Below are 26230 nucleotides of genomic sequence, written 5' to 3' on the forward strand. Positions count from 1 at the left end.
CATGGTAAATGTCTGGGCTTGATGACAAATGCCTTTATACACAGGGCCATCCCACTAGTCCTGTGTGATACTTAATATCATACACATCTAGCTAAGCTTGGTGACACATGCCTCAGAGATCTCATACTCACACACACACACACACACACACACACACACACACACACACACACACACACACATCACGTATAAGATATAATTTAAGATATTTCTTATTTCCAAACTTCTAGGTTGCTTAGATTTTCCCTGTTAGTACACAGCATACCATTAGTATACCCTCAAAGTCGATTATAAATATCTCATAGTTTTCACAGCCTTTTGTTGGCTTAGGGGCATGCTGTTTCTGGGAGCCCAGGCACTGATATATGTGGACTCTGAAATTTGGTTATTTCTTATATCCTCTGTCCTGTTGGTTAGAGTTGGTGTTTGTATGTTTTAAGAGAATTATTCAGTCCTTTCCCCTTACATTCATAGGTTTATACATTTGTAGCTCATGGAAAGCATTATGGTTTCTTTCATGTCAACATGTGGTCTGACTTTCGAAATCTCTAGAACAAAGTATAAGTGGTGCAAGTGAGAGGTTACATACACATCATGTGGGCATTGACCAGTGTGTGCTCAGCCCAACCTGCCAAGCTCCTCAAATGACTGTTCACCAACCTGCAGAGTGCTATGGTCAGAAGTCTAACTTCATGTGCACCTTGAGTGCTTTGGTTGGTAGGCCTGGTAAGAGTGTGACGTACAGCCCACCTTTGCTGAGAAGAAAACAAAGGAAATTGGTGTCAGGCTCCAGGATAAAGATGGTTGTGAACCAAACAGGAGGCTCAGAGCTCCTTCCCAAAGGAAAAGACAGGAGAGGGTCCCTGTGGCTCTACTGTGAACTTGGGTGCTCTCTGGAAGGTGGACAGGGTGCCATACACACACAGCCTTGACACCATGCCACTGGTGAGACGGAGGCAGCAGGGACAGAAGCGCTATCCTCGGCTTCATAGTGAGTTCAAGGTTTGCTTGAATTGCATAAGAAGAGAGAAAAGAAAAGAAAAAAGTGGGTCAGATGATCTCCTAAGGCATCCCTCATGAAAAGGCAGTGACTTTTTGCATCCACCCAAAGTGGAATAATAGAAACCAGATTTAGTCTCCATGTGATGGTTAAAACAAACAAACAAAAGCAGACAACAGAAGTGAGGTAGTGCTTCTTAAATCACTGGAGTTTGGACAAAAGAAAATGATAGTGTTTGACAGGTGTGAGCAGTGGGAGCCAGGGATTCAGTGGAGAGAGGTCCCAGGAAGAGCCTGGCTCACTGAGTTGAGCACACACAGCTGAGAGCCTGCAGAGGACGACACAGCTAGAGTTGATGGGACCCCGCAGTAAAAAGGACAGAGAAGCTCAGGGAGAGAATCCAGAAGTGTGCAGAGGGTTTGCCATGAGCATCCATCCAAGTATCTATGACAGCAGGAGGGAAATGTCCAGAAGGACCGAACAGTTGTTGATGCCGTTCCTGTTCTCAGCAGCTAGATGAAATCTCAAACTCCTGGTGCTCAAGGAAGCACTGGAGTCTGCAGAGTGTGACTCCCTCCTGACTGAGCATTGCTCTAGACCTCTGTGACAAATCACAGGCAAGCATCCAAAGGGCCAACTGTTTCCAACTCAGTTAACAGTGTCTCAAATAAAGCTCATGAGTATTTATAGGAGTACAAAAGTATCTAGGGCTCAAGATAAATCACAGTGTCTGGCCTGTAATCAGAGATTACTAAACAGCCATATTGAACCATTCAGAACTGACACTGATGTTAGAATTAGAACACAAGAGCAGTATAAATAGCTACTGTAACAATATTCTGCAAGTTCAAAGAAGAGGTGAGAAAGGACTCCACGGTTCACATAATTTGCTACTTTGTAGAGGACCCAGGTTTGGATCTTAGTACCCACTTAGAAAAGCTTACAGCCACCCATAACTCCAGCTCCGGGAAATCTGATGTCCTCTTTTGGTCCTGATGGGCACTGCACTTGTGCACATATTCCACCCCATATAAACATAAATAAAATATAAACATAAATAAAATGAAAGCTCAAAAAGTAGAAATAAGGAAAATATTTGCAAATACCCAAATGTAAATCTCTTCTCCATTTTCTCCTTTAATAATTCCCTCTGTGCCACTTTATGACAATTCATTAAATTAATTCTGGGTGGTTAATTAAAAGTACCTGGGAACTTCCAGTTTACTACATTTAATAAAAGTTTGTAGTCACACTTGCTAGGTCCAGCAACCTCTTGGAATTCTTGGTAATTCTGTTGATTTAATAAACATATCACCATAATTTACGTTGTCTTCCAAAATCAAACTTGAGTCTATAAGTTGGTTTGTTTTAAAAGCGTCTTAACAGTTTTTATAGTCACAAGAACAGATATAGTCAGAACAGATACTTAAATCCATGGACTGACAGTATATACATTTTTTGAAAAGTTAGTATCTCTTGTTCTCAGTATTAAAATGTCATGTCCTGACAGTTCATTAAAGATAGTAAATTCCTCAATATCTTTTCCCAAACTTTTTCCTCTGTGTTGTCTAAATGCCATTCTGTAGATTGGGTTTGAAAACTGTTTTTTTGCCAGGCAGTCATGGCCATACCTTTCATTCCAGCACTCTGTAGGCAGAGGCAGGCAGATCTCTGAATTCAAGTCCAGTCTGGTTTACAGAGCTAGTTCCATAAGGCATCTAGGGCTACACTAAGAAATCAAGTCTCGAAAACAAAAACAAATAAAAATGTTTTACTTTTACAGAGCCATTTAGATGACATAAAAATCTCTGAAATCTAGTCACAATTGAAGATATACCAATCTTGAGAAAATTATATTGACTGAGCCAGAGGTAGCTCAGTAGATGGGAATTCTCCTGGTGTATCTGAGCTCTAGGTTGTATTACCAGGCACATAGAAAGCATATGATATCTCTCTATCATATAGGGGCTTACTGAAAATCAGAGAAATATAATTAGCTCAGGTCCAATAGCAGAATTGCATCCTTTTCTAAAGATAGTTCAGTTGTGTGTGCTTACACTTTGATTTACAATCCATAATAACTTTCGGTATCTCTGAACCAGTTTATTAAATCTGCAGATAGTTTGGAGCTTACATTTCACACCAGCTCTGGTTGGCTGGTTTGTTTGTTTGTTTGTTTGTTTGTTTGTGACATGGTCTTATATAGCCCAGCCTAGCCTTGAACTCCCGATTAGTGGTAAATTCTGAGTTTTCCTGTCAATAATGTTTCCTCAGTCTGCTTAGATTACTGTTATGATAATTTATTTATTTTTTTATTTTAAAAATAATTTATATTTATTTTTCTAAAACGTAAGTATAACTAAGATTTCTCATCTTTAAAGATAAAAATTAGATTATAGTAATGATGATATAAAAATATACTTTAGTCTCCAAAGTATAGTTTTTCACATGAAACAGTTTTTCATATAAAATAGATCTGGAAGTGATCTTTCTTAGGCCTTTACTGGAATGTACTGCATGTATAGTTTATTGCAGGCACTCCCAAGCCCATTCCCTAGTCCTTCACTGACTTTTTTGGAGCACTTTTTAAAAATTCCACATTACCTTTGCTACCATCTCTCTCAGAATCTTGTCAGCCTTAGATGACTTTGACTCTAGGGTCATATCATCTTACTACTTTATGCTGAGTTTACACAAGATAGATTGTGTGAAATATTTTTTTTTTTATAAAGAGGACTGTGCCCCCTTTTGTCAGCCTGCAACAAATTCTTTCTTTCTTTATTTAATGTATATGAGTACACTGTAGCTGTCTTCAGACACACCAGAAGAGGGCATCAGATCCCATTACAGATGGTTGTGAGCCACCATGTGGTTGCTGGGAATTGAACTCAGGACCTCTGGAAGAGCAGCCAGTGCTCTTAACCACTGAGCCATCTCTCCAGCCCGTGTGAAATATTTTTATGGAGAGATGTGTTTTCTCCCTTTAACCAGGAGTGAGAAAGACCTATGCCTTTTCCTTTCCCTGGCTCAAGGCCTGTGGAGAAATTGCCATTTCCTTGGGGTCTATTATTTTAGGTATCTGAACCTTTTGTCCATATGAGCAGTGTTGAGGGCGTCACTAAAGGTTCAGTGCTGAAGAATTAATCTGTGACAGGTTGACCAACTCAACAGGTCTCCTGATGAGTTCTGAAAGAACTGCAGCAAGAAACCTGGACTCAGGGAACTCAGGGCAGCCCAGGAAAGCTTATTTCTTGTTCTCATTGTCACAGCTCCTTTCATAACTTAACAGAGTTCACCAGAGAAGCCCGCTTCATAGGCAGCATGCTCAAGGTAATGTCACACATGATAATGCTATTTTTCTTTAGAAAAATGCCTAAAGTACAAGGACGTCACATACTCTTAACTATTCTCTAGAAATTGAGGAAGGTCACACGCATTCCTGTGTTCCTTCTTACGTTTGTTTTCACTGCAAATTCCCTTCTTGAGAAGTATCCGCATCAGATGTTCTGTCCCCCATTCAAAGATTCATTATATCCTCAGATAACCTTAACTCAAACCACAGTCTAAGCTTACCAAGTCAGTCTCTATCATCACTAAACCTTGTTGGCTCATAGGCTTTAGTGGTTATTGTCCCAGTTCTGGAAAGGGACTAAGTAGGATCTATTGTAATGGGCTCTGTATGTTCTTCCTCCAGGGCCAGTATTATATGTGACTCACAGCCTTTGAGTCCTTCAGATAAGTAAGGGACACTTTGAGGGCTCCCCCTTTCTGAGTCCAAGACAAAATACAAACTACAAAGAAAATCTGGCTCAGGTGGGTCAGGAAAGTCAAGTTAATCTCCATCAGAAGCAAATTGCATTTGACACCTTAGCTTGAGCAGTGAGTTGTCCTTGTCCCGAGGGTTGACTCTGGTTGTGGGACACAAAAAAAGGAATATTGTTTGGGAGGAGAGCTTAGAATCACTTGTGTTGGGGTCATGGGGTGTGCAAATAATGAGGAAAGGACCACCAAAGTCAGAAATAAATCAAAAGCAACTTTATTCACTGCGGGGGGGTGGGGGGGATATATTCTTCTAACCTGTTGCAGTCAGGCTTGAATGCTGCCGACAGCAATGACTGTGAAGGACAAGAGCAGTCTCCTGTTGAAGCATAAACCCACAGCAGATGTCCAGGGATTATAAAGAAGGAATCTGTAAATTGAGCAGGGTGGCGTGGGGGCAGGATGTTGGTATAGGCTCAGGCTATTATAAGGCAGTGGTTTTACCTCAACTTTTATGGGGCTAACTGAAAAGAGTGTAGGGCCTGAGAACATGCAGTAAGATGAGGGCAGAGGCCAGTGCTTTTAATTACACTGGGCTCTGCAAGTTGGGTAGTGTCTTACCACATTTCGGTTGCTGTGAAGAGGCACCATGACCAAGGCAACTCTGTAAGAAAGTATTTAATTGGGGCTGGCTTACAGTTTCAGAGGTTTGGTCCATTACCATCTCATAGTGGTGACCATGGTGGCATGCAGGCAGGTGCTGGAACAGTAGCTGAGAGCTTGCACCCTGAGCTGTAGGTAGGGAAGAAGAAAGAACTAGGCCTAGCATGGGCTTTTGAAACCTCAAACCCCACCCCAGTGACACGCCTCTGCCATAAGGCCACACCTCCTGATCCTTGTGATCCTTTCAAACAGTTCCACTCCCTGGTGACCAAGCATTCAAATCTATGAGCCTGTGGGGGCCACTCTCATTCAAACCTCCACAGCTAGGTTAGGCTGCTATTTGGGTGTTACTTACTGGAGAAGTGCCCTGCTCACCTGGACTGAAGACGACCCTGGTTGCTGACTGACATGGAGCTGCTATAATCGCAAGGCCAATAATTTGGAAGCCTTTTTTAAAAATCGTGTTCCAGGTCCTCTGGAATGCTCTGCTGGACGACTAGTTCATCCAGCCTGTAGCCAGCCTTCTCATTTGTGTTTCTAGCTTTTCCGTCCTCTCCTTTGTTTTCTTTTAAAGGCCTCAAACTGTGTAGGCCAGACCAACCTTGAGTTCACAACACTCTTCCTGATTCAGACTCCTTAGGTGCTGGGAGTATAGGTGTGAGCTCAGTTATCTTTGACTTTTGTTTTTTGGTGAGCCTGCTAGTCTTGGGAGAAAGTCTCTGAACAAAAAGTGCAGCTAATGGCTGTCATACTGTCATTTTTCTCACTGAATCCTTTGTGGATTCCAAAATGATCCTAGAAAAGGGGTTTCACAGTGAAATATAAAAACAGTGACCAACATAGATTTCTTTTGCCTTAAGGTCTGGGTAACAGACAAGTCACTATTGGTTGACACTCTTCTGGGATAGTGGTTCAAAGGTTGATTGTGATATTCTGGGCTTTTCCCTCCAGTGGGCCAGGTTGTTGTCACTGACATTGTTCACAGGAGGAGAGCAGGTCAGCCTCACCAACATCCTGGGGTTTGCTCAGGACTTCCCAGTGTTTTAGTTGATAGAAGTCAGGTGTCCTTACTAAGACCCTGGATCATTATTTATTTATTTGTTTGTTTTTAAAGGTGCTTGCTCTGTGGCCTAGGCTAGACTCAAACTTTTGGTCCTCCTGAGTGCTAGGATTACAGGTGTGTACCACCATAGCCAGCTAGACCCAGAATTCTGTAGAAATCTCTTTCTTAGAAGGAATGGAGGTCAGAGGAGAAACCTTGTGACAAGTCTGTTCTTTCCTTCCATCATGTATGTTCCAGAAATTAAACTCAGGCCATCAGGCATGGCAGCAAGCCACCCTGACAGCCCAGTGTAGGAATCCTTTTAATATTACTTTAGGTTTTGTTTCTGTCAAGGGAATGCAAACTACTTGGACCCATTTCCTAAATTTTCAGGTTGCTTTTCCTTGTAAGAAAACTGTTTATCTGTCTCCCTTGTCCTTCCAAAGAAGAAAGGCAAACCAGTTACTGGATTGTGAATGTTCACACAGTGCAGTATGGGAGGAAGTTGACTATAGGAGATGCCACACCAGTTTTATCATCCGGGGTATGAGAGACACCTTGGATTTTAGCTTTTAACAGTGAATCTTTTAAAAAGCCAGTTTAGAATGTGGTTTCTGAGGCTTCCAAATGCCAGGTAAAATAACTTCCATTCTAGGACCAGACTTGTTTGTAGGTGAGCTGTACAGGTTTTCCCTAGCATACTAAAGTATTTGGGGCTAATGTGCATCTGGAATGTTCTGCATACAAGTCCCTGAAATTCTCTACATCACTTGTTATAAAGACTGGGTCACTTGTGTGTCAACATCTGTCATTTCCAGACAGTCTTAACCCTGAAAAGGGCAGATGTGCTTACTAGAAAGTGGAGAAGAAACCTTTATAAATGTTGGAGTCCATTTTACACTGTATTTTGCTTCTCACAAAGAACAGATAAAAACCTAAGTGTGATACCACACAGCTGCTCATGCAGTGTTTCTTCGTGTAGCTTGCTGCACAGATATTTTCTTGAGTTTGATTGTGACCTTGTGCCAAGCAGCCCTTCTGTAACAAGCTTCTTAGCCTGTCAGCTGGACTGCGTTTGTTGGCACAACCCTGGTGTGCTTTTGGGGCTAGCTGCATCCTCTTTGTCCAGAAGGGCCAGTGAGCAGCATTGCAGTTAGCTTGGGGTGTTGAACAGAGTTCAGAATGTGACTACAGATTCAGTAAGACCTAGAGTGTAAATGGCAGACAGTCTTATATTCCAGGATAGCTAGTCTTTACTAAAGAAACTTACCTCCTCAAATGTCCTTGTTAATACTGATACAGGGAAACCCATATAGTTACAAAATCATAAGAGAAAATTGGAATATAACTTGCTGTGACCTCTTTGTCACAGAGTGTTGACCTTACCAAGCATTATCTGTTTCCTCACTGGGTATTGCCCGAGGAATGAAGGGTGTGTGTTAGCATCCTTAATTGACATTGACATTCAGCAAACCAGGACATGCCTAGAGGTAGGTGGCTCTTCAGGGGCAGGTTGAGCTGTGAGTGTCAGTCTCTCATGTTTCCTCACTTTTCTTCTTTCCTACTAAGTGGAGAAATAACTACTGCTATGATGGTAAATTTTACTTGAAGACCTTAAAAATCTATTTAATAGTTATCAAAATTATAATAAGTGCTTTTCTGAATTTTTTCTGTATGAGATGGACCACATATAGCATTGAAATGTTCTCTGTATTCTTACATTTTGTTTTTGTAACTTAAATTTTAGTAGCATTTTGAGCCACTAGGGGATAAGAACAGAAATGAAAGCCACTACTTCAGTCTGTTTGTGTTAATATCTTCATACCATTTTGTGATGCATAGTTGGTACGTGAACATCCAAAGCCATTCTCGGTATTTTAAGCACATAAACTGTGCAAGAGCAATTTCTAGTGGGAAGAATTATTTTAAAATTTGCTTTTCTCTTTTCTTATAGGAAGGAGCTTGAAGCCTTCAAAGGTAATTCTATGTTTGATTCTTCACTTCCAAATAGCTGAGGATTGATTGATGCCAGATGCTGTAGCTTGGTGATAAGGAAGTGAACTCCTTCCCTGTCCTGTAAGCAGGGTAGTTTATAGTAAAAAGCAGAAGTCGGCGTAGTACTGTCTGCATAGGCTTTAGTTGACCGCAGTAAGTCTGAAGCTCTGGTTTAACTGTAGCACAGGTGCTGTGGAAAGTCTGCACTAATAACCTCTGAGGAAATACCAGGCTGGCGGAGTGCTAACTCACGGGCGTTGAGCCTTAGGTTTCAGAAATGGTTTGTGCTGTGCATAGTCCATCGGGTCACAGGAAGGGAGATGGGGAGGGAGCTCAGAATATGCCTCTAGCCTCATGAACTTCCAAGAGGTTTACTTTATCAGAGCTGGGTTCTGTTCCTAGACTGTTGTGACTTAGATGAGTCTTTTGACCTTTGGCTTGGTTTCTCCATCTGTAAAATTAGAGGTTTTGATGAAATGCACTCTGAGTCTGAAAAGCAAACCGGCTACTTTATCTTACAGGAGCTTTTTAGGGGGACATAGCGAACATCTTGGCCATGTTGCCCTGGACTTGGTCATCTTCTTTGTTGCTGTGGTAAAGTGCTGAGGCACTTTATAGAGGAAGGGTTCATTTGGTTCCAGAGGGAGAGTACATAACTGCGGGGGGCGGGGGGGTGGGGGTCTGGCTGTTGGAATTTGGAACAAGAAGCCGAGAGGGTCACATCGTTAGCCACAGGCGTGAAGCAGAAAGTGGACTGACCATGGGTGGTTGATGGGAACTGTGGGGGCCTGCCCTTAGTGATAAATTCCTCGCAGCAGTGCTGTATCTTCTCAGACCTTGACAAGCATCGCCACCAGCTGGGAACCAAGTGTTCAGCTGCCTGGCTATGGGGACATTTCTCCTTCAAACCACCACTCTGGTCATGGGGCCTTCCAGCATGCCCCTTTCAGGACTTCTATACTAATCCCACAGAAACTATGATTCTCAGAGACGCTTTACAAGAAATAGAAGGAGTAAATTACTGTTGACTCTCTCATGGTCTACACCATGCTTGTTATACCCTGCACTGCCCTACTGAAAGAGTAAAGGTTCTCCTGATGATGATGATGATGATGATGTTTATGGTTCCTGTTACCTGTGCACTTGATTTCTTAGGATGTTTCAGAAAAATGGCTACTCTTTAAGACAAAGGTCCTAAAGGCTTATTCCTACCATGGCTGTATTGAACAGATCCTGTTTTATCTACATCTCTATTTTACCCACTCGTGGTGATTAAGCTCGTGGCCAGTTGTTGAAGATAATGTCCCATGACCACGTGATAGCATGAGAGTGTGAAAGCACACTCTGATGGCTTTTATGTAACTGTGATCTCTTCATGGCAGTTGTTTACATGAAATAATATTTGAACTCCTCATCCAATGCCTCTTTGCTTCTTGTTTTGATTGACCGGTTTGGCATTTCTTATATAATGACTAAGAGATGGAAAGAGCCCAGTGAGGCTAACAGTAAAAGACAAGCAGGCTCACATGTTACATAAAGTGTCGGCTTTACTTGCATCTCCTGGCCGAAGCACTTTGTTGTAGTGCAGTGTCCTCAGAAACCAACTGTTTGCAAAAGGCTAGCTAGTATTCTGTATTGCCTGATAGAATAATTCAATTTAGGATGAAATATCTTCCTTATACACACATCTCTAATTTTGCGCAACATCTATACCAGGTTCACCTAGAGAACAATTTATGCTCTTGAATGTGACCAAACCTAAAATTTGCACCATATGTAGGTTTTGAGTGGTTTTGAAGAATCACCTTTGTGTTGGGGGCAGTGGCATGCAGTTATACTCCCATGTGTTTAGGAGGCTGGGGTAGGAGAGCGAGTCCCTGAACCCCAGGAGCATAGCGTCACCAACCTGATCCAAGATGAGAAGAGCCTGTCTTGAGAGAAGGGGTAGGGAAGGAAAGAAAGAAGTTTGCATTTGAGTGTTTCTCCAGCACTTTAGAAGTACATCGAGACTATAACAAGAAAATTAAGTAGTCTCCCAAAATATTAATGGGAAAAGTTTTAAAAATTCATTCAAACATGTTATAATCCTAGTTTTTTAAATATTGCCTTTGTTCTCCCTCTTGAGACTGCAGGGAAGCAAGAGGTTTTACTTTCTCCAGTTGTTTTACTCAGTTTAGTAGTCATACTTAAAAGCCTTTTCAAATTGGGGAAATAAGCAATTTGGAGGGAACAAACCATAAGGTTAGAAACCACTAAAGTTAGTAACAGGGTTAGTGTCGTCCCAAGGGTCTGGCTTCTCCCTGTGTGCTTGCTGAGGTCAAGGATCTCCATTTACCCTGCACTTCTGTTGCACGAGGCAGACGTCTGCTGTAGTGTAAAATACACTTGTTTGAATGTTGATAGTGAGAATTTTTGATTCTCCAAATGCTGCATTCCTTTAAGCTTGGTGAGGGGTTTTAAGTATTAAACAGTAGAGAAAGGATGGGATTTTTTTTTTTTTTCAGAGCTAGAGTTTGTTACTAAGGACTGGACAGAAGGCCTTTACACATGCTAGAGAAGTATTCTCCTTCTGAGCTCTGCCCCATCCCTTTGTTATTATGTAATTTAAGACAGTCACACTAAATTAGCTAGACTTGCCTTGAAATGCATGCTCCTTCTATCTCAGTAGCTAGAATGATAGGTGTATGCTGCCATATCTGCAAGAATAGAATTTCATTTAATTTTTTAAAGAGACTGTCTTACTATGCTGAGTAGATCAGGCTGGCCATGAATTCACAGAGATCTGTCTGCCTCTGCCTCCTCAGTGATGGGATTAAAGGCACTTGACAGCACACCTGTTATTTGTGTGTGTGTGTGTGTGTGTGTGTGTGTGTGTGTGTGTGTGTGGTGTGCATGCGGTGTGTGAAGGCTGGGAGCGTGGAGGCCAGAACACAGCTCTGTGGAGTCTGTTCATTCTTTCTACCTTTACATGGGCCTCAGGGATCAAACTTCTCAGGAATTTAGGTTAATTTTATTTTACATGAAATAGTATTTTAGCATGACTGTATATACATCATGTGTGTGCAGGGCCCACAGAGGTCAGGAGAGGCTGTTGGGGTCCTCTGGAACTGGAGTTACAGAAGGTAGTGAGCTGCCGTGTAGCTGATAAACACGATCCTCTAGCAGCAGCAAGGACACGGGCTCGCTGAGCCACCACCTCACCCCTAGTTTAGTCCATGTGTAAATCCTAAAGATTGTTCATAAGAGTTAAAGTCTAAAAGCTTGTCACTGCAAAGGAACTAAGATTTATGGTTAGATATTCCTGTCTAATTGTATGATACTTGACTTAACATGGTTTTAATATATTATGTTTGCCCTCTTACCTTTGGCAAAGCAACCACCAGACCCTTTTCTCTGCATACCACCCGGTACCTGAACTTGCTGAATACTTAGAGCAGGCATTGGCCACTCTCTCAGATACCTGTCTCCGTATCTAGAGCAGCATCCTTAGCCAGGGAAAGGGTCCGCTCACACCACTACCTCTGCAATGTACTGCTGTACTGTACTTCATGCTCAGATTAAATACTGGGTAAAAATGGAACCTCATAGTTCAGGGCAATTTTATATATAAATTAGGATTGCAACTCTTTGGAAAACTTGATATAGTTAGCTTTGGAATTTTGCCATAAATATATAGTCAGAAGTTAGGGGGAAAGGTGGTTTTGTACATGAACTGTACCATCTGTATTTCTGTTCTGTTTTCATCTAGTGCAGTGTGGGTAGTTTATATAAGAATCTTCAGTCAGTAGACCATGCTTAATGGGTACATAATACTATGGGTATGCTTTAAATTAAAATGTTTGCATTGTATTTTAATAGATTTCTATCAGCTTCCTCTTAGAACATTAAATGCCCAAAATGGATCCAATAAGGTATCCATTATAATCTTCTACTTAAAATAAAATCTGTCTGTGTCAGAAATATGGTCAGTAAGTTGAAAACGTGTCAGGATTTAGAAGTTGTCGCTGTTCCGGTAACTGATGATCATCAGGAGTTGTGTAGAAGAAGTCAACGAGGGCCAGCCCACCTAATGACATTTGAGGCTTGGCTTTAGAAAATACTGGGACTGACTATGCTAGAGCAGTAAGGAAAATGGGGGGACAGGGGTCTAGCAACTTAAAGAGCCTCAGAAGGGGAGGTTGAAGGAAGTAGCGCTGCATTGCTGAGAGTAACTGTGGGTAACAGTGGAGTGGATGGACGGTCTCCGTACCTCTGACAGGGAAGAGGGAACGGGGGAGCTGCCTGTGGAGGAGCCTGCAGGCTGCAGAGCAGAGTGGAGTTGAGAAGTAATGCTTCATAAATGGAAAGAAATGAAAAGCAGGTTGAGGTAGGATTGGGGAAGCCAAGGGAGGAGGTGAGATGGAAGTTATTACAGGAATTGATTAGGGTAATGAAGAAGGAGGCAAGAACGAAGTCTGGGTAAGTCATCTTTGGGAAGGGTCAAGGGGCATCTCCTCTTAGGTCACAGAAGAAAGGATAGCTGTGTGAGGGGGCAGAGAGAGGTAAAGTAAATTAGGAGAAATCCACACAAAGAAAAATAATCTGAATTTTCTGGCCTAGGCTTAGAATAAAACATAACTGTGATTGGCTAGCAGAAAGTTGGGATGGAATTATACAGCACAGGTAATTCTTTTACCTGCAGGGCCTTGTTCTCTTGGGTGACAGTGTCAGACTCTAGGGCCAATAGGAGAGGCCTGACCAGACCAACAAAATAAGCATGCAGGAAAATGTTGGGGGGGGATGCCATAAAGGGGAAACGGTTGTGGGCAGAACTGGTCTTATAGTCTAGGATGGCATCTCAATTTGAGATTCTGGAGACGGAGCAAATCTCAGCTGAGTGTGAGTCAAAGTGGTGATCGGGTTAAAAAGATCGTCTCAGTGAGTTTCTGTTGCTGTGCAGAGACACCATGACACAGCAGCTCTTAGAAAGGAAGGCATTTAACTGGCCTGGCTTGCTGGTTCAGAAGTCCATTGTCCTGAGGCGGGAAACTTGGTGGCACACAAGCAGAGATGGTGCTGGAGAAGTAGCTGAGAGTTCTACGTCAGGGTCCACAGCAAGAAGAGAGACGCGCTGGACGTGGAATGGGCTTTTGTGAATTCTCAAAACCCAACCCCAGTGACCCACTTCCTCCAACTTCCTAGTCCTTCCACTCCTCATGACCAAGTATTCAAATCTGTGAGCCTGGGGGGCCAGCCATTTTCATTCAAACCAGCATATCACCTGACTGGAGACCTCAGAGATGTTAGGATTCTCACTTGCTGGGTTACTCTGAAATATACCTTGTGCATACAGTGACATAGCAACATTTAGTGTGCTTCAAATCAAACTAATGGTGGTACGTGTTGAGCTTGTGTGTCAGCTGGTTCAGTTCAGGAGTTGTTCCAACATGTGAGGCAAAACTAGTTTAGCCGCTGCTTGGTAATATTAAGTGATAAAGACAGAACAGCCTTCTGTCCTCGTGGATCTGACAGACTGTGCTAGAGCTTACAGGATAGAAAGGCAAATGTGGTTTGAGCATTTCTAGGAAGAGGGGAATAAACACACTTAAAACGGGGTAATCAACTGGAGACAGGTGGTGTCACTCAGTCTGAACGGTTCATCCCTGCAGGGAGGAAGGATAATACAGTTGAGGAAGGGAGAGAACACTGGCAAGAATACAGGGATGTTTATTTCAAGAATCGAAGCTAAAGTTTGAATTTCCTGTTCATTGAAAGAACTACAAGTAATTTGTCATCACTGAAACATATGATATGTGGGAAGAAGGGAGGGACAGAGTTGACATGGGGAGCAAGTGGCACACGAAAGCCTTCCATGTCACATGAGGGCTTTGTAGTTAGATCAGTGATCTCAAAGGGATGTGAGCGAAAAACATGGGGAATGGGGAGGAAAGTATGTTTGTGTGCATGAGGGTGTGCTCGAATGTGTGTGTGTGTGTGTGTGTGTGTGTGTGTGTGTGTGTGTGTGTGTGTGTGTGTGAGCGTGAGCGCGCGTGCGCGCGCACTTGCTCAAATAGCCAGAGGACAACCTGTGGACTCTTTTCCTTGCACCCTGTGAGTATTAAACTCCGGTCCTCAGGCTGTTGGCTAGCATCTTTACTGGATTAGCTTTGATCCCAACTTCTAGAACTTGTCTCATCTGTCTTTCTTTCTGTGATCTTTTTTTTTTAAAGATCTATTTATTTTATACAGAGTGTTCTGCATATATAGCTGCAGGTCAGAAGAAGGCATCAGATCTCATCACAGATGGTTGTGAGCCACCATGTGGTTGCTGGGAATTGAACTCAGGACCTCTGGAAGAGCAGTCAGTGCTCTTAACCACTGAGCCAGCTCTCCAGCCCCTGTGATCTTTTTAAATGTTAATTTTGTATGCTGTTTGTTTTTGAAGCAGTTTTTTGTGTAATTCAGGCTGGCTTTGAGCTATATAGCTGTAGATGAACCTCCTGTCTCACTCTCTGAGGGCTGGGATTGCAAGTGTTAACCACCGTCTGTGTGATGCTGGGGATCACACTCAGGGTTTTGTGCATTCTGAGGCAAGTACTCTACAAACTGAGTTACATTCTCAGCACCAATGTCCGTATTTGTAATAAAATTATATATAGAAATTGACTTATATGACAAGTACATTATCACATTTGAAAGGCTTATGTTCCTTATGAGGTTGCATGCTCAAGGGAGCGTAGAGGTTCGTCTGAGAGAGGCAGCTTAGAGAGAGAGTTGGTAGACCCAAGGAGTTCCAGTTAGAACTCACAGGTCAGATCTACCTTATATTTCTGGCATCTCATAGGAGGGTAGAGTGGAGAAGAGCAGGTCCAAGATCTAAGAGCTTAGGTGAACTACAGTGTCTGATCTCATCTCCTTGGATACTGAGGTAAGAGGATTGAGTCCATGAGTTCACTGCGCAACATAGCAAGAACCTGTCTCAAATGAACAAAACAACAAAACTAAGGCTAAAGGAAAAAAGAAAGTAGGAGAGTGTTGGGTTAAAGGAAGAATTCCTTTTTAAATGTTATTCGCCTAAAGGGGAAAGGAGACTGTAGAAAGGTTGGTTGAAGGAGAGCAGCAGAGAGTGTTTTCGGATATGCAGTTCTGAAGCAGGGTACAGCTGCCAGTTACATTTAAGGACTTATTGTACATTCCAAGCCACTGGTTAGTGTTACAGAATTTCAGGGAACCTTCACCAAAGCTACATTTAAATGCAATGGGGGAAATTTAAAATGCCTATGTATTATAAAGCAAACATATCCTTTATTTTAATTTGTCCACCTTTAGACATTAATGGGTTTTTTTGCTTTTAGATGTTTCTAATGCATCTTTGCACCTAGATGACAAATTCAGAAGGATTTAGCATATTTCCGGTCTAGTCCACCCCCATTTTGAGCATCATTTGGTATGGTCCCAGATCGGTGTGCATCTTTGTGTGCCAGAGCCCCTGAGAGCTTGCGTTTTGCTTTATGGAGGCAGTAGGTTCCCAAGTATGTCTGCCTAAGCCATCAGAAACATCGGGAACTGAAAGGCTCAACACATTTACTTTGGAGGAAAACCAAACCAGATTCTGGCTGCAGCCTCATGTCCTTTGTTCTCCACCTCAGAAGATGCACGTGAGGGGAGCTGCCTGGTAACTGGAGCTTCCTCTTGACCAGCTCTGCTTCTGCCTGTTTGCTCAGTTCTCAATCATGTCATCTCCAGGACTCAAGGAAAGTAGTCAGAGGAATCCCTGTAGGTAGACATTTATTTCATGTTTTTCCTTAGCTGCTTTTATTTAAAATTGTTAGATTTGTATGGTATACAGATGAAATATTATTTAAAAGATGAAATTAAATTTAACCTGGTTTGAACCTGTAAATACTATATTTTAGTGAGAGCTACTTGATTTGAACCTATAAATACTATATTTTAGTGAGAGCTTTATTAATTCCAAGAACAGATAAATGTTGCATGGAAATCCGGGACATTTGCATGTGTAATACATGTCTTCTCATCTATTAGGTGGAATTTCCCAGACAGATGTTTTTCAGAAGCAGCATTTATTATAAAAGCTAACATGCTAGACGAGTAGTGCCAGTCCATTTCTTATGATTAGAAATTAGAGTTAATGCAGAACCCTCGCTGCTAGGGTGCTCATTCCCCAAACAGGAGGCAGCAGAGTTAAGTGACCACATCTGGAGACAGAGGAAAGTTGAAGTTCACCCCCTGCTCTTCTGGGTTCATCTAAGATGGCTGATTCTAAGACGGTTTTGCAGATGCTTTCATGCTCCATATAGACTTAAAACGTATAGAACCTGGGCATGCTTCTCATCACCTGTTAGCTGAGGAGATGATCTGTGATGTGGTGTCTCGTGTGTGCATCTAGACGCATATATACTGAGAAAACAAACCAAGAATTAGTTCTTAGTGTTTTTGTTGAGTAATGTGATACTGCATTTTAAAACCTCCCCAGTACGCCTTTAAGATGACATGTGCTGTAACATGTTTCATGTATGTATCATGCCCTGTGGGTAGAAGCCTGAGAAGAGTGTGTGTATGGCCCCAGTCTCTTACTCTGTTGTGGCGTTGTGGCTTTTGAGATTGTAACTTAGCATCAAGTCAATTGAGGAATTTTCCTTCCTGTCTCATGTCTGTCCACTTTAACTTTGCTGTCATTGTCGCTGTTGTCCTTTAGAAATTGAACTGAGGGCCTGTAGGTAGAAGGCCCGTGCTTAAACATAAGTGAATTCTTTACAAAAGTGACGAATTTATGAAATTGAACTCTAGTTAGGAGTACACTACATTCTTGATTATTTTACTTGTGAGGTGATGAGGAAAAAGCACGTAAGAGTGGAGACAGACTGCACAATGGCTTGTTTCTCTCAGGCATACTTAGCATTGGCAAGAGGAATGGTGTTAGTGTGGACATTGTTTTAAATTATTAACCTAGGAAATTACAATTTTAATTTGTTGATGGTTCTGCCAAGAATATTAAGTGTCTGCTCTTGATCTCTTCAAAGTATGTCCATATATATGTATTTGTTTTTAAGAAATTTGTTTATAATTGGGGTAAAGATGTTTGAAGATGGCATGGAAATTTACACCCTGTCTTTTCGTTCTCTTCCCTCCCTCTCCTGTGCTCCCTCCTTCCCCCTCTCTTGTTTTTTAAGACAGGGTTTCTCTGTGTGGCTCTGGCTATCCTGGAACTCATTCTGTAGACCAGGCTGGCCCTGAACTCACCCACCTCTGTTTCCAAGCGCTGGGATTAAAGGTGTGCAGCGCTGCCAAGCTGAGCGGTTTACTTTTCAAACCTCGCTGAGTCTTTATTCTGGTACTTTGTCAGATCCTATATAGTATGGCCTGACCTGCAGCTCTCAAGGATGATGTCTTATCCTAAAGAGGAGCTGACACTCTGACGGCTTGTCTACCTATTAAGCTACACAAAGACAGAGCTTGAGATGAGAGCTGTGACCCTTTTTTTTTTTTTTTGGTTCTTTTTTTTTTTTTTTTTTTTCGGAGCTGGGGACTGAACCCAGGGCCTTGCGCTTCCTAGGTAAGCGCTCTATCACTGAGCTAAATCCCCAGCCCCCGAGAGCTGTGACCCTTAAATGCTGTCTTCCAAGTCCTTATGGAGATTATGGAGCACTGTTGCGTGATCAGTAATCTGAGCAGTAGGTCGTTTAGGAACTAGTTACTACAAGCTGTTGCTGCGTTACAGATTTGACGTCATGAACAAATCAACTATTCAGTTTCATTATCCTTTCGGTGGAGCACAGTATAGACTTGACAGCAAAAAGTGTACCTTTCATAAAACCAAATGTGAGTACCATGAAAAAGAATCGTGTGGAAATGTTGCCTGTCGGGCTTGAAAAGAGGACTTACCTGTTGAATACATGGGGTGCCTCATGATTGTCTGAGCGTTTTTCAAGGTGGGCTCCTGTGTACCTTCTGCTTGCACTTTTGAAGGCAGCCAAGGAGTTCACTAACTCAGAAGACTACGGACTTACGTGGTAGATTTCCAGACCAAGGGAAACCCTCGGTGGGTCTTCTGTGCCCGTCCTTGCTCGCAGTGCCCTTGCGTACATGCAGGCACAGGAAATGTGGCTGGTTTCCATCTGAGGAGTCAGTGGTCGCCCTGCAGTGGGAGTGATGACTACAAGCACTGGAGCGCGCTGACAGATCCTGGCTTTCTGTTCTGTGTCAGTGCAGGATTAACGATTGAAAATACAGAGACACTCCTTCACAGTATGCAGGAGAGGTTAGCCCATCAATGTGCCCTTTAGAACACAACTTTTGAGTTTATTTAAATACTTCAGCAGCACTTTCAAAGTACAGCTCTCGGCGAACCCTCCTGAGGGCTGAGTTAATTTTCCCTGGTTAATGTCTAACTGGAGAGGCTTTGTGTCTTGTCTGCACCCACTCTACTTTTTCCAGAATCCCATCTGAGTCCATCTTTAAAAATTGTGTTACTGCCAGAGTTTTGAAGCTTTTTTCCCCCTGCTCAATAGCATGTTGTTGCTGCTGTTGAAACAGGATCTCACTCACTTGAATCCAGCCCGTGTGGGAACTCATGGCCATCCTCAGGAATCAGCCAACTCAGTCAGGACTCTTGTCCTCTGCCATCACACCCAGCTAGATTGTTAACTAGGAAGCATCACCCCACATTATTGACACTGTAAAAATTGCTTTTATGCCATTGGGGATTAGTGTGGCAGCCAGCTTGGCCTTACGTCGATCACAAGTGCACCATGCCAAGAGTCTCAGAGCTGTAGTCTTCTTGGTGCGGCTCTTGTGTGCTGGTCATTAGCGTTTTGATGTGCAGGGGTTTGTGTGTGTGAGTGCAGTGCCCTCGGATAGCAGAGGAGGGCGTCAGATCCGCAGAAGCTGGAGTTAACAGTTGGGAGCTGCTTGATGTGGGTGCTGGGAACATAGAACCCTGACCATTGGCTTTTGAGAGGGAATGTGGCAGTCCATTGTGTGACTAGCACTCTGCCATAATCAGTTCCCATATCATCACATGACAGAGTTATTTGTTTGTTTTGTGATAAGGTCTCTTGTAGCCTAGATGAACTCCTGATATATTTGTCCCCACCTCCCAAGTAGCAGGATTACAGGTGTTGTGCCACCACACCTCATTCTGGGTGTGGAGAAAACCAATTCACCTTTTTTCGGTAGCTATCCAGTACCTGTAACAGTTCTTCCTTTTAACTCTTGGAGCTCAAGTGAGCAGTAACCTTGACAGTGATCTGATGTTACAGCTTCTGTGTAGATGGAATGACTCGCTGCATTATTGACTCGGGTGGTCACAGTATTCTCGACAGCAGCCCCTTGGACTTCCCTCATCCTGTGGCTGCTTCTTGCTGCCTACATTTGAGCCACTGACTGTAGCTAGAAACACAACTCTCCTGCGTTCCGCCTTGTCCTGCCATTGGCTCACTGCAGAACCCGCAGCCCTGGCTGCCTTCCTGCCCTTTCCCCTGCCCGGCCCCATCACACTGTTGGCTTTTGATCTCACTGTACAGTGCTCTTCCCAAAGCAGGGGAAGAGGCACAGCCACGCAGAGAGTGGCTACACCAAAAGCTACAGTGTATGTGATTTACTGGGTCATCTTGAACCAAATAGGTTTTTGTTTTGTTTGTGAAAACTGTTTTTGTCATTGACCTAAATTAAAGTTCAGAGAGAGTGTATATGGCAAATGGCTGTTGGGACCTCCAGGTTATGTAATCTTGATACAGTACCATCTCTTTCCTTCCTGAGCAGACACCTTTTTAAACATTTAAATCTCAGATGTGAGTATTGTATTTGCATCACCTCTACTCCCTCTCAAGTGAATGACCTTTTTTCCTGTAATTGATGTTACCCACACATGTATACACACATACATGTACACACACATACATGTACACACATATAACCTACTGAGCCCTGTTTATTGTTGCCCTTATGTCCATGAGTTTGGGGCTAACTGCTGTGGTTCATGTAACCAGTGGTAACTCATCCCAAGAGAAGGCAGATTGGGGCCTTGTGAAAATTCTTCCACTTGTGTTGGTATACTGAGTAAACTAACACTCTCTCTCTCTCTCTCTCTCTCTCTCTCTCTGTGTGTGTGTGTGTGTGTGTGTGTGTGTGTGTGTGTGTATACTTGCACATACATACAGGTGGAGAACTGGAATTGGTATCAAGTGTCTTCCTGGACCTATCTAGTTTCTGTACTGAGGCAGGGTCTCCTGCAGAACTTGGAGCTCACTGACCCAGCCAGCCAACTTGCCCCCGGGACCTGCCTCTGCCTCCAGAGTGCTGGAATTACAACACACACCCACTCGACTTTAGATGGGCTCTGTGCTCTGGTCATCAGGCGTGTGTGGGCAAGAGCTTTATCCATTGAACCATCTTCCCAGCTCCTAGCAGGATGTTTTTATTGCTGCTTTGCTGGTTCTGTTGTTTGTGCATTTGGGAGATGCAATGCCAAGATACTTGTTATAACTGGAAAGTTAGCGCAGCGTTAAGGAAGCTCTGAAGTCTGTGTCTGATGACACTTGATCTGGGAGATAAGGTATGGCGAGCTGCTTTCTCTCCACTTCTTAGTTTCTCTGACAGTTGCTCCTTTTCCAGATATCTGGCTTTGATTGAGCCCTACTAATTACCTTCAGAGGGTTTTGTATTGTAAAGCACAGAAGTTTTGTTTCCTCAGACCAGTGTTAAGCAGATTTATGGCACAGTGTCCTTTCTGTGGGTAGGGGAAGATGGGATAGGTAGGGTCTCTTGATAGAGCTCTGGAGATCTGTGACCCAGCTCAAAGATGATAAGATTGAGAGTGACCGTCTTACATGTCCTGTCCTTATAACACCCCTGCACCCTGTCAGCAGACATTCACCATGCTGTACACAAGTTAATATGACACCTTCCAGTCTGTGTTGAGGCAGATGGCCAAGCATTATGGTCTTGACTCCAGAGCCTAGGCTCTTTCTGCACCACGGTTCCTTGTAGAAAGGAAGGAAGCAGAGTGTCCCGTATTTCTCCTGTGAGTGCCTAATATGCTGGGCGCTTCACCATCGGAGCAGCTGCAGAGTCCTGTGAGACTTTGGATCCTTAATCGTCTCATTGAGTATAGCATTTAGATTATGCCGTTACCTTTCAAAGTATATGTGAACATTTAATGCGTTTAAACCTTGTTATTGTTCTAGAACAATGTCTGTGAAGGTGCCTCTCTGCTCCTAATTGCAACTTCAGACAAACATAATCAGTTTTCTGCCTGCAGACTTTTCTAAACATTTTATGTGAATGATATTGCTATACATTTTCACTTGGCTTCTTTCCTTTATATATGTATTGAGAGAGAGGTATGTCACCATAGGTATCTGGTACTTCATTTCCTCTTGTGAGGAGACATTGCCATAAACATAAATATCTGAATCTTTCTTCATTTGTCTGGGGTAGATTCTTAGGATAGACGTGCTGAGTTGTGTGTAAGTTCTGCTTACCATTCCTTAGAGAAGCCCTGAACTTCTCCAGGATGGCACTGGCATTTTACAGGCCTAGTAGCGGTGTGGTGCAGTTCAGTGTCTGCTCCTCCTTGTCTGTGCTTGTGTATGTCTGTTAGGTTTGTTACGGTTTTGTACTGCTGAGGTTTGAGCCAGTGATAGCAATGCTAGAGAAGTGCTCGCCCTAAGCCTTCATCTGCCTTTTAAAATTATAGCCATTAAAGTGAGCGTGCAGCATTTCTTGTGACTTTGATTTGGGCCTGGCTAATCACTACTGATATTGAGCATTTAAAATGCTAGCAGTGTGAAGGCTGGCAAAACCAGGTCACTTGTGATAAATCTTCAAGGCTCATACTCCATGTTAATTACTTTTTCATCAGTGTGCCAGTGTCTCTGAGAGAAGCAACTTCAGGAAAGATTTATTTTGGTTCATTGTTCAAAAAAAAAAAATAGATCATTTACCAGGGAAGACATCCCATCAAGATCAGCTGACTCCGGTAGCATGAGCTTGTGACATCTGGACACAATGTGGTGACAAACAGGGACCAGCAAGTTTAGGGGCAGGACTAGAATAGTTACTGCCGTTAAGACCCATTCCTGAGGGCTGGAGATACGGTGTCCTTGTTAAGAGCATTTACTGCCTTGCCTGAGGACCCAGGTTCAATTTCCCTCACCCACATGGCAGCTAACTCCACTTCTAAGTCATTGCATGCTCTCTTCTGGGCTCTGAAGTGCACTGTATGCATGTGATAACTAGGCCCCATTTCAAAAGACTTCCCAAACTCTCAAAACAGCCACCAGCTGGGAATTAGTGCTCAAACCTGTGAGCCTGTCTGTGGGGCACATTTTACATCCAAACCATGATGATAACACTTGTTCCATGAGTCAGCCAGGCTCTGCCTCCTAGACTGATTCTTCCCACAGTTTCTACTTCCTGGTCCATTCTGTGAAGAAGTCACTGCTGCGTGCTCCCCTGTCATGCACTGAGCTTCTGCAGGGCCGTAGCTTCTCAATTGAGATGGCCACTTTCCTCTGAGAATGTGAGCAGACAAACGCTTCTGCCCGAACTGGTTCCTTTTGAGTGTTTCGTTATAGCAGTGCAAAAGTAATTATTAATTTATTATACCAGTTCCCTAGCTGAATGATGTGGATGTGTGTGTGTGTGTGTGTGTGTGTGTGTGTGTGTGTGTGTGTGTGTGTGATTTTTGTTAATCCCGAAGATGAGAGGAGAAAGACCACCAACCCAAATCTTTGTGCCCAAATTACTTAAAGCAGGCAGTTAATAAAAGCAAGCTTTTTAAAAAACATATACAGGGCAGCATCCTCCTGAGGCAGGGTTCTAGAAGCCATCCTTGGATACGAGGAAGGACAAGGCTTTTATGCCTCAGGGGTAAGGGGTTTCCAAATGGGGGATTTGGCAGGCAAAATAGACAGGGCTACAGAAGCAGAACCTAAACATAACAAGTCAGTCATGACAACCCCTGAGACAAAGACATGATTGCAAGATGGTCATGACAGCAGGCAGTCATGACATGGTAGCCTTAGCAACCCTTTTGAAACAAAGGTCAGGCTACAGCCTGGCTGTTAACCCTTTGAGACAGTGACATGGCTGCCATCCCTGGAACAGACAGTTGAGAACCACTTGTAGCTAAGGTCACTGCTGGGGCACAGCCCAGTCCTTGAGAGACAGGTGGAACCATAAACAGGGATGAACCTGGTTCGTCTCTATTACGAGAGATGGCTTTCAAGTCTTAGACGGAGGCACACTAGTTCTTTAGTTTGCTAATATTTTCCTTGTGTAGGGATTTTCAGTATATTTTGAGTATAAATAAGATCTTTTGTTGTGGGTTTTGATTGTTTGGTTTTGAGGTAAGATCTCTTTAGGTAGGCTTGGTTGGTGTGAAACTTTATGTAAAGTATGTTGGCTTCAAATTTGTTATAACTCTCTGTCTCTCTGCCTCCTGAGTCTGGAATTATTGACATACACCACAATGATTAGCTTCAAAATGTTTTCATTTAAATGGTTTTTTTTTTTTTTTTGACTTTGCAGTCCAGTCCTTTATTGCCTTTTTATCCGTTAGGCTGTGAATCCGTATGGACTGGGCTCCAGCAGCTCAGCTCTTTTCTGTCAGTCCTCACAAAGTGCGCTTCTCTGGGTGGCGCAGGCTGGCGCTTCAGCTGAACCCAGGTGCCCTTCTCTTTGGCTTCCTTTGGCTTCTGATCGTTCTCCTTCACCCGCTTCAGAAGCCGTCTCTGCTCTTGGAGTGCTTGATGTGCTCAATCCGCACATTGATCCTCTTGGCCAGCATCTTGCCCTTCCTTAACTTGCTTGTTTACAATGATGCCCACGGCATGCTGGGTGACATTGTAGACTCTTCCGGTTTTGCCCTGGTAACACTCATGGGCCATTCCTTTTTGAACAGTGCCCATTCCCTTGCTGTCTACAATATCACCCTTCTTGTAGATTCCCATATATGTGGCCAAAGGAATGACTCCATGTTTCCTAAAAGGTCTAGAGAACATATACCGAGTGCCTCTCCTCTTTCCTTTTGTGTTTGTCATTTTGGCGAGTTACTGGAAGATGGCTGCCCCTAAATGGTTTCTTTTCATTAAAAAAAAAAAAAAGAATTATGCTTTCTTTCCATATCCCAGAGTTCTGTCTCACTTAACTGAGGCTTTGCTGTTGTGTTTAGAAGTTTTCTAATTGTCAGGGTCCGCTTGGATGGGAGGTCATGGAACGCTGAGTCTTTTAGCTGAGAGAGTACAGTATGTGGGTGCACACACCCAGTTTGGCTGTCTGTGTCTTTAGGCTGGAGCACAGTGCTGCCGGGGAACGTACTTTATGGAGAGAATGACCAGAGTGGCTTTTAGGATAGTGTCTCTGCCTGCCCAGAGAACGTGGATTAAAAGCCAGCTCTGGTGGCTTATACCTGTAATCCAAGCACTTAGAAGACTGAGGCAGGGGTATTGCCATGAAATTGGCATTAGCCATGTACAGCCTGAACATTAACAACAAAAAAAGCGTTGGTAGTTTGGGAAATGACCATTGCTAGTCAGGAGGCTGTTGACCAGGTACAAGAAATACAGTCAGCTTTGACCTGCAGGGATTAGAGTACTAGAGACATTTGAGAACCTGCTTGTTTGACATCTCTCAAGCTGGTAAGTGGATAGGCTTCCACTCTGTCCACTAGGAAAGAAGGAGCTAGTTCCCATACCTCTACATAGCAGGTCATTCTAAACCTCGCCAGTGCTCGCTCTCTTCTCTCTCCAGAATATTTTTGGGGTGTAGGAATTGGAAGCAAGTAGTTTATTAATCCATATATCATTTTATAGATTATTTGTTGTTGATTTTGTTTTAAAATAAGGTCTTCTTTTATTTAAGTATAGAATAGAGTTTATTTAGGGCATGGGGAGAAGAGTTGAGGGAGTAGAGGCAGAGAGAGGCAGAGAGGGAGAGGGCAGGGAGGAGGGGACTGGAGAGAGAAGGGACAGAGAGGGAAGAGAGGAAGAGCAAGAATAAAATAAAGTCTTCTGTAGCCAAGGTTGGTCTCCAGTTCTCTATGTAAGGATGACCTTGGACTGAGCCTTCTGCCCCCACTTAAAGTGCTAGAGATAAGCTGTGCACTACCATGCCTCATCTGTGTGTGTAGGTGGACCACATGCCAGCTTCAGGTGTTCCTAAGAAGCCATCTCAGTCTCCCCTGTGTGGGATTACAAGGGCACACCACTGTGCTTGGCTTTATATATGGGTGCTGGGGATCAAAATCTGGTCCTCCTCTTGCATAAACACTTTTACTGAGCTGTTTGACTAGTCTGTAGTTTTTTGTTTTTGATTTTTTAAATATAAGGCAACCAGTATACATAGTGTGTGGGGTGGGGGGGGAGAATGAATGAATGAATATGAATGAGAATGAGAATGCATTGGATCTCCTGGAGCTAAAGTTACTGACAGTTGTAAGCCCTCAACAGGTGTGTGAGGATTTGAACTCTAGTCCTCTGCAAGATCATATCTGAATTCAGAGTACAACGCTGTCTGTGTAATACAGTCTTTCACACTGTGAAATTGAAGTTTTAAAGTATTAAAACCATGTATCTTTCCCCTCAGACAGGGCAGACAAGTGGGAACAGAATAAAAACAGTGCAGGTAGTACTAGAAGCAACTGCATGTGCATGTGTGTGCGTGCACACACATTTACAGAACTCTGTAATACCGAGTTTGTTGGACTCCTCTACATAAGACATATGCTTAGCACATCATAGGTCCTGAGCACTCAGCGACTAATTGAT

The 26230-nt window shown here is 43.1% G+C and overlaps 1 protein-coding gene across 8 annotated transcripts in view; it reads left to right on the top strand.

Moving 5' to 3' along the window:
* The window catches only part of Dtnbp1 (dystrobrevin binding protein 1), a 91458-nt gene that overhangs the window by 38171 nt on the left and 27057 nt on the right, over positions 1-26230 (top strand). For 5 of the 8 annotated variants that reach the window (XM_063276720.1, NM_001037664.1, XM_039096045.2 and 2 more), the window contains one exon: positions 8419-8441. The exons of 1 other annotated variant lie outside the window; for it this stretch is intronic. In XM_063276720.1, coding sequence (XP_063132790.1) covers positions 8419-8441 — 23 coding nt within the window. Of the gene's footprint in view, positions 1-8418; positions 8442-10969; positions 16215-26230 lie in introns of those variants that run through there. 2 more of the 8 variants (XM_039096047.2, XM_039096049.2) reach the window with 2 other exon arrangements.

The sequence above is a fragment of the Rattus norvegicus genome, chromosome 17 (genome assembly GCF_036323735.1).
Source record: "Rattus norvegicus strain BN/NHsdMcwi chromosome 17, GRCr8, whole genome shotgun sequence".
Lineage (NCBI taxonomy): Eukaryota > Metazoa > Chordata > Mammalia > Rodentia > Muridae > Rattus > Rattus norvegicus.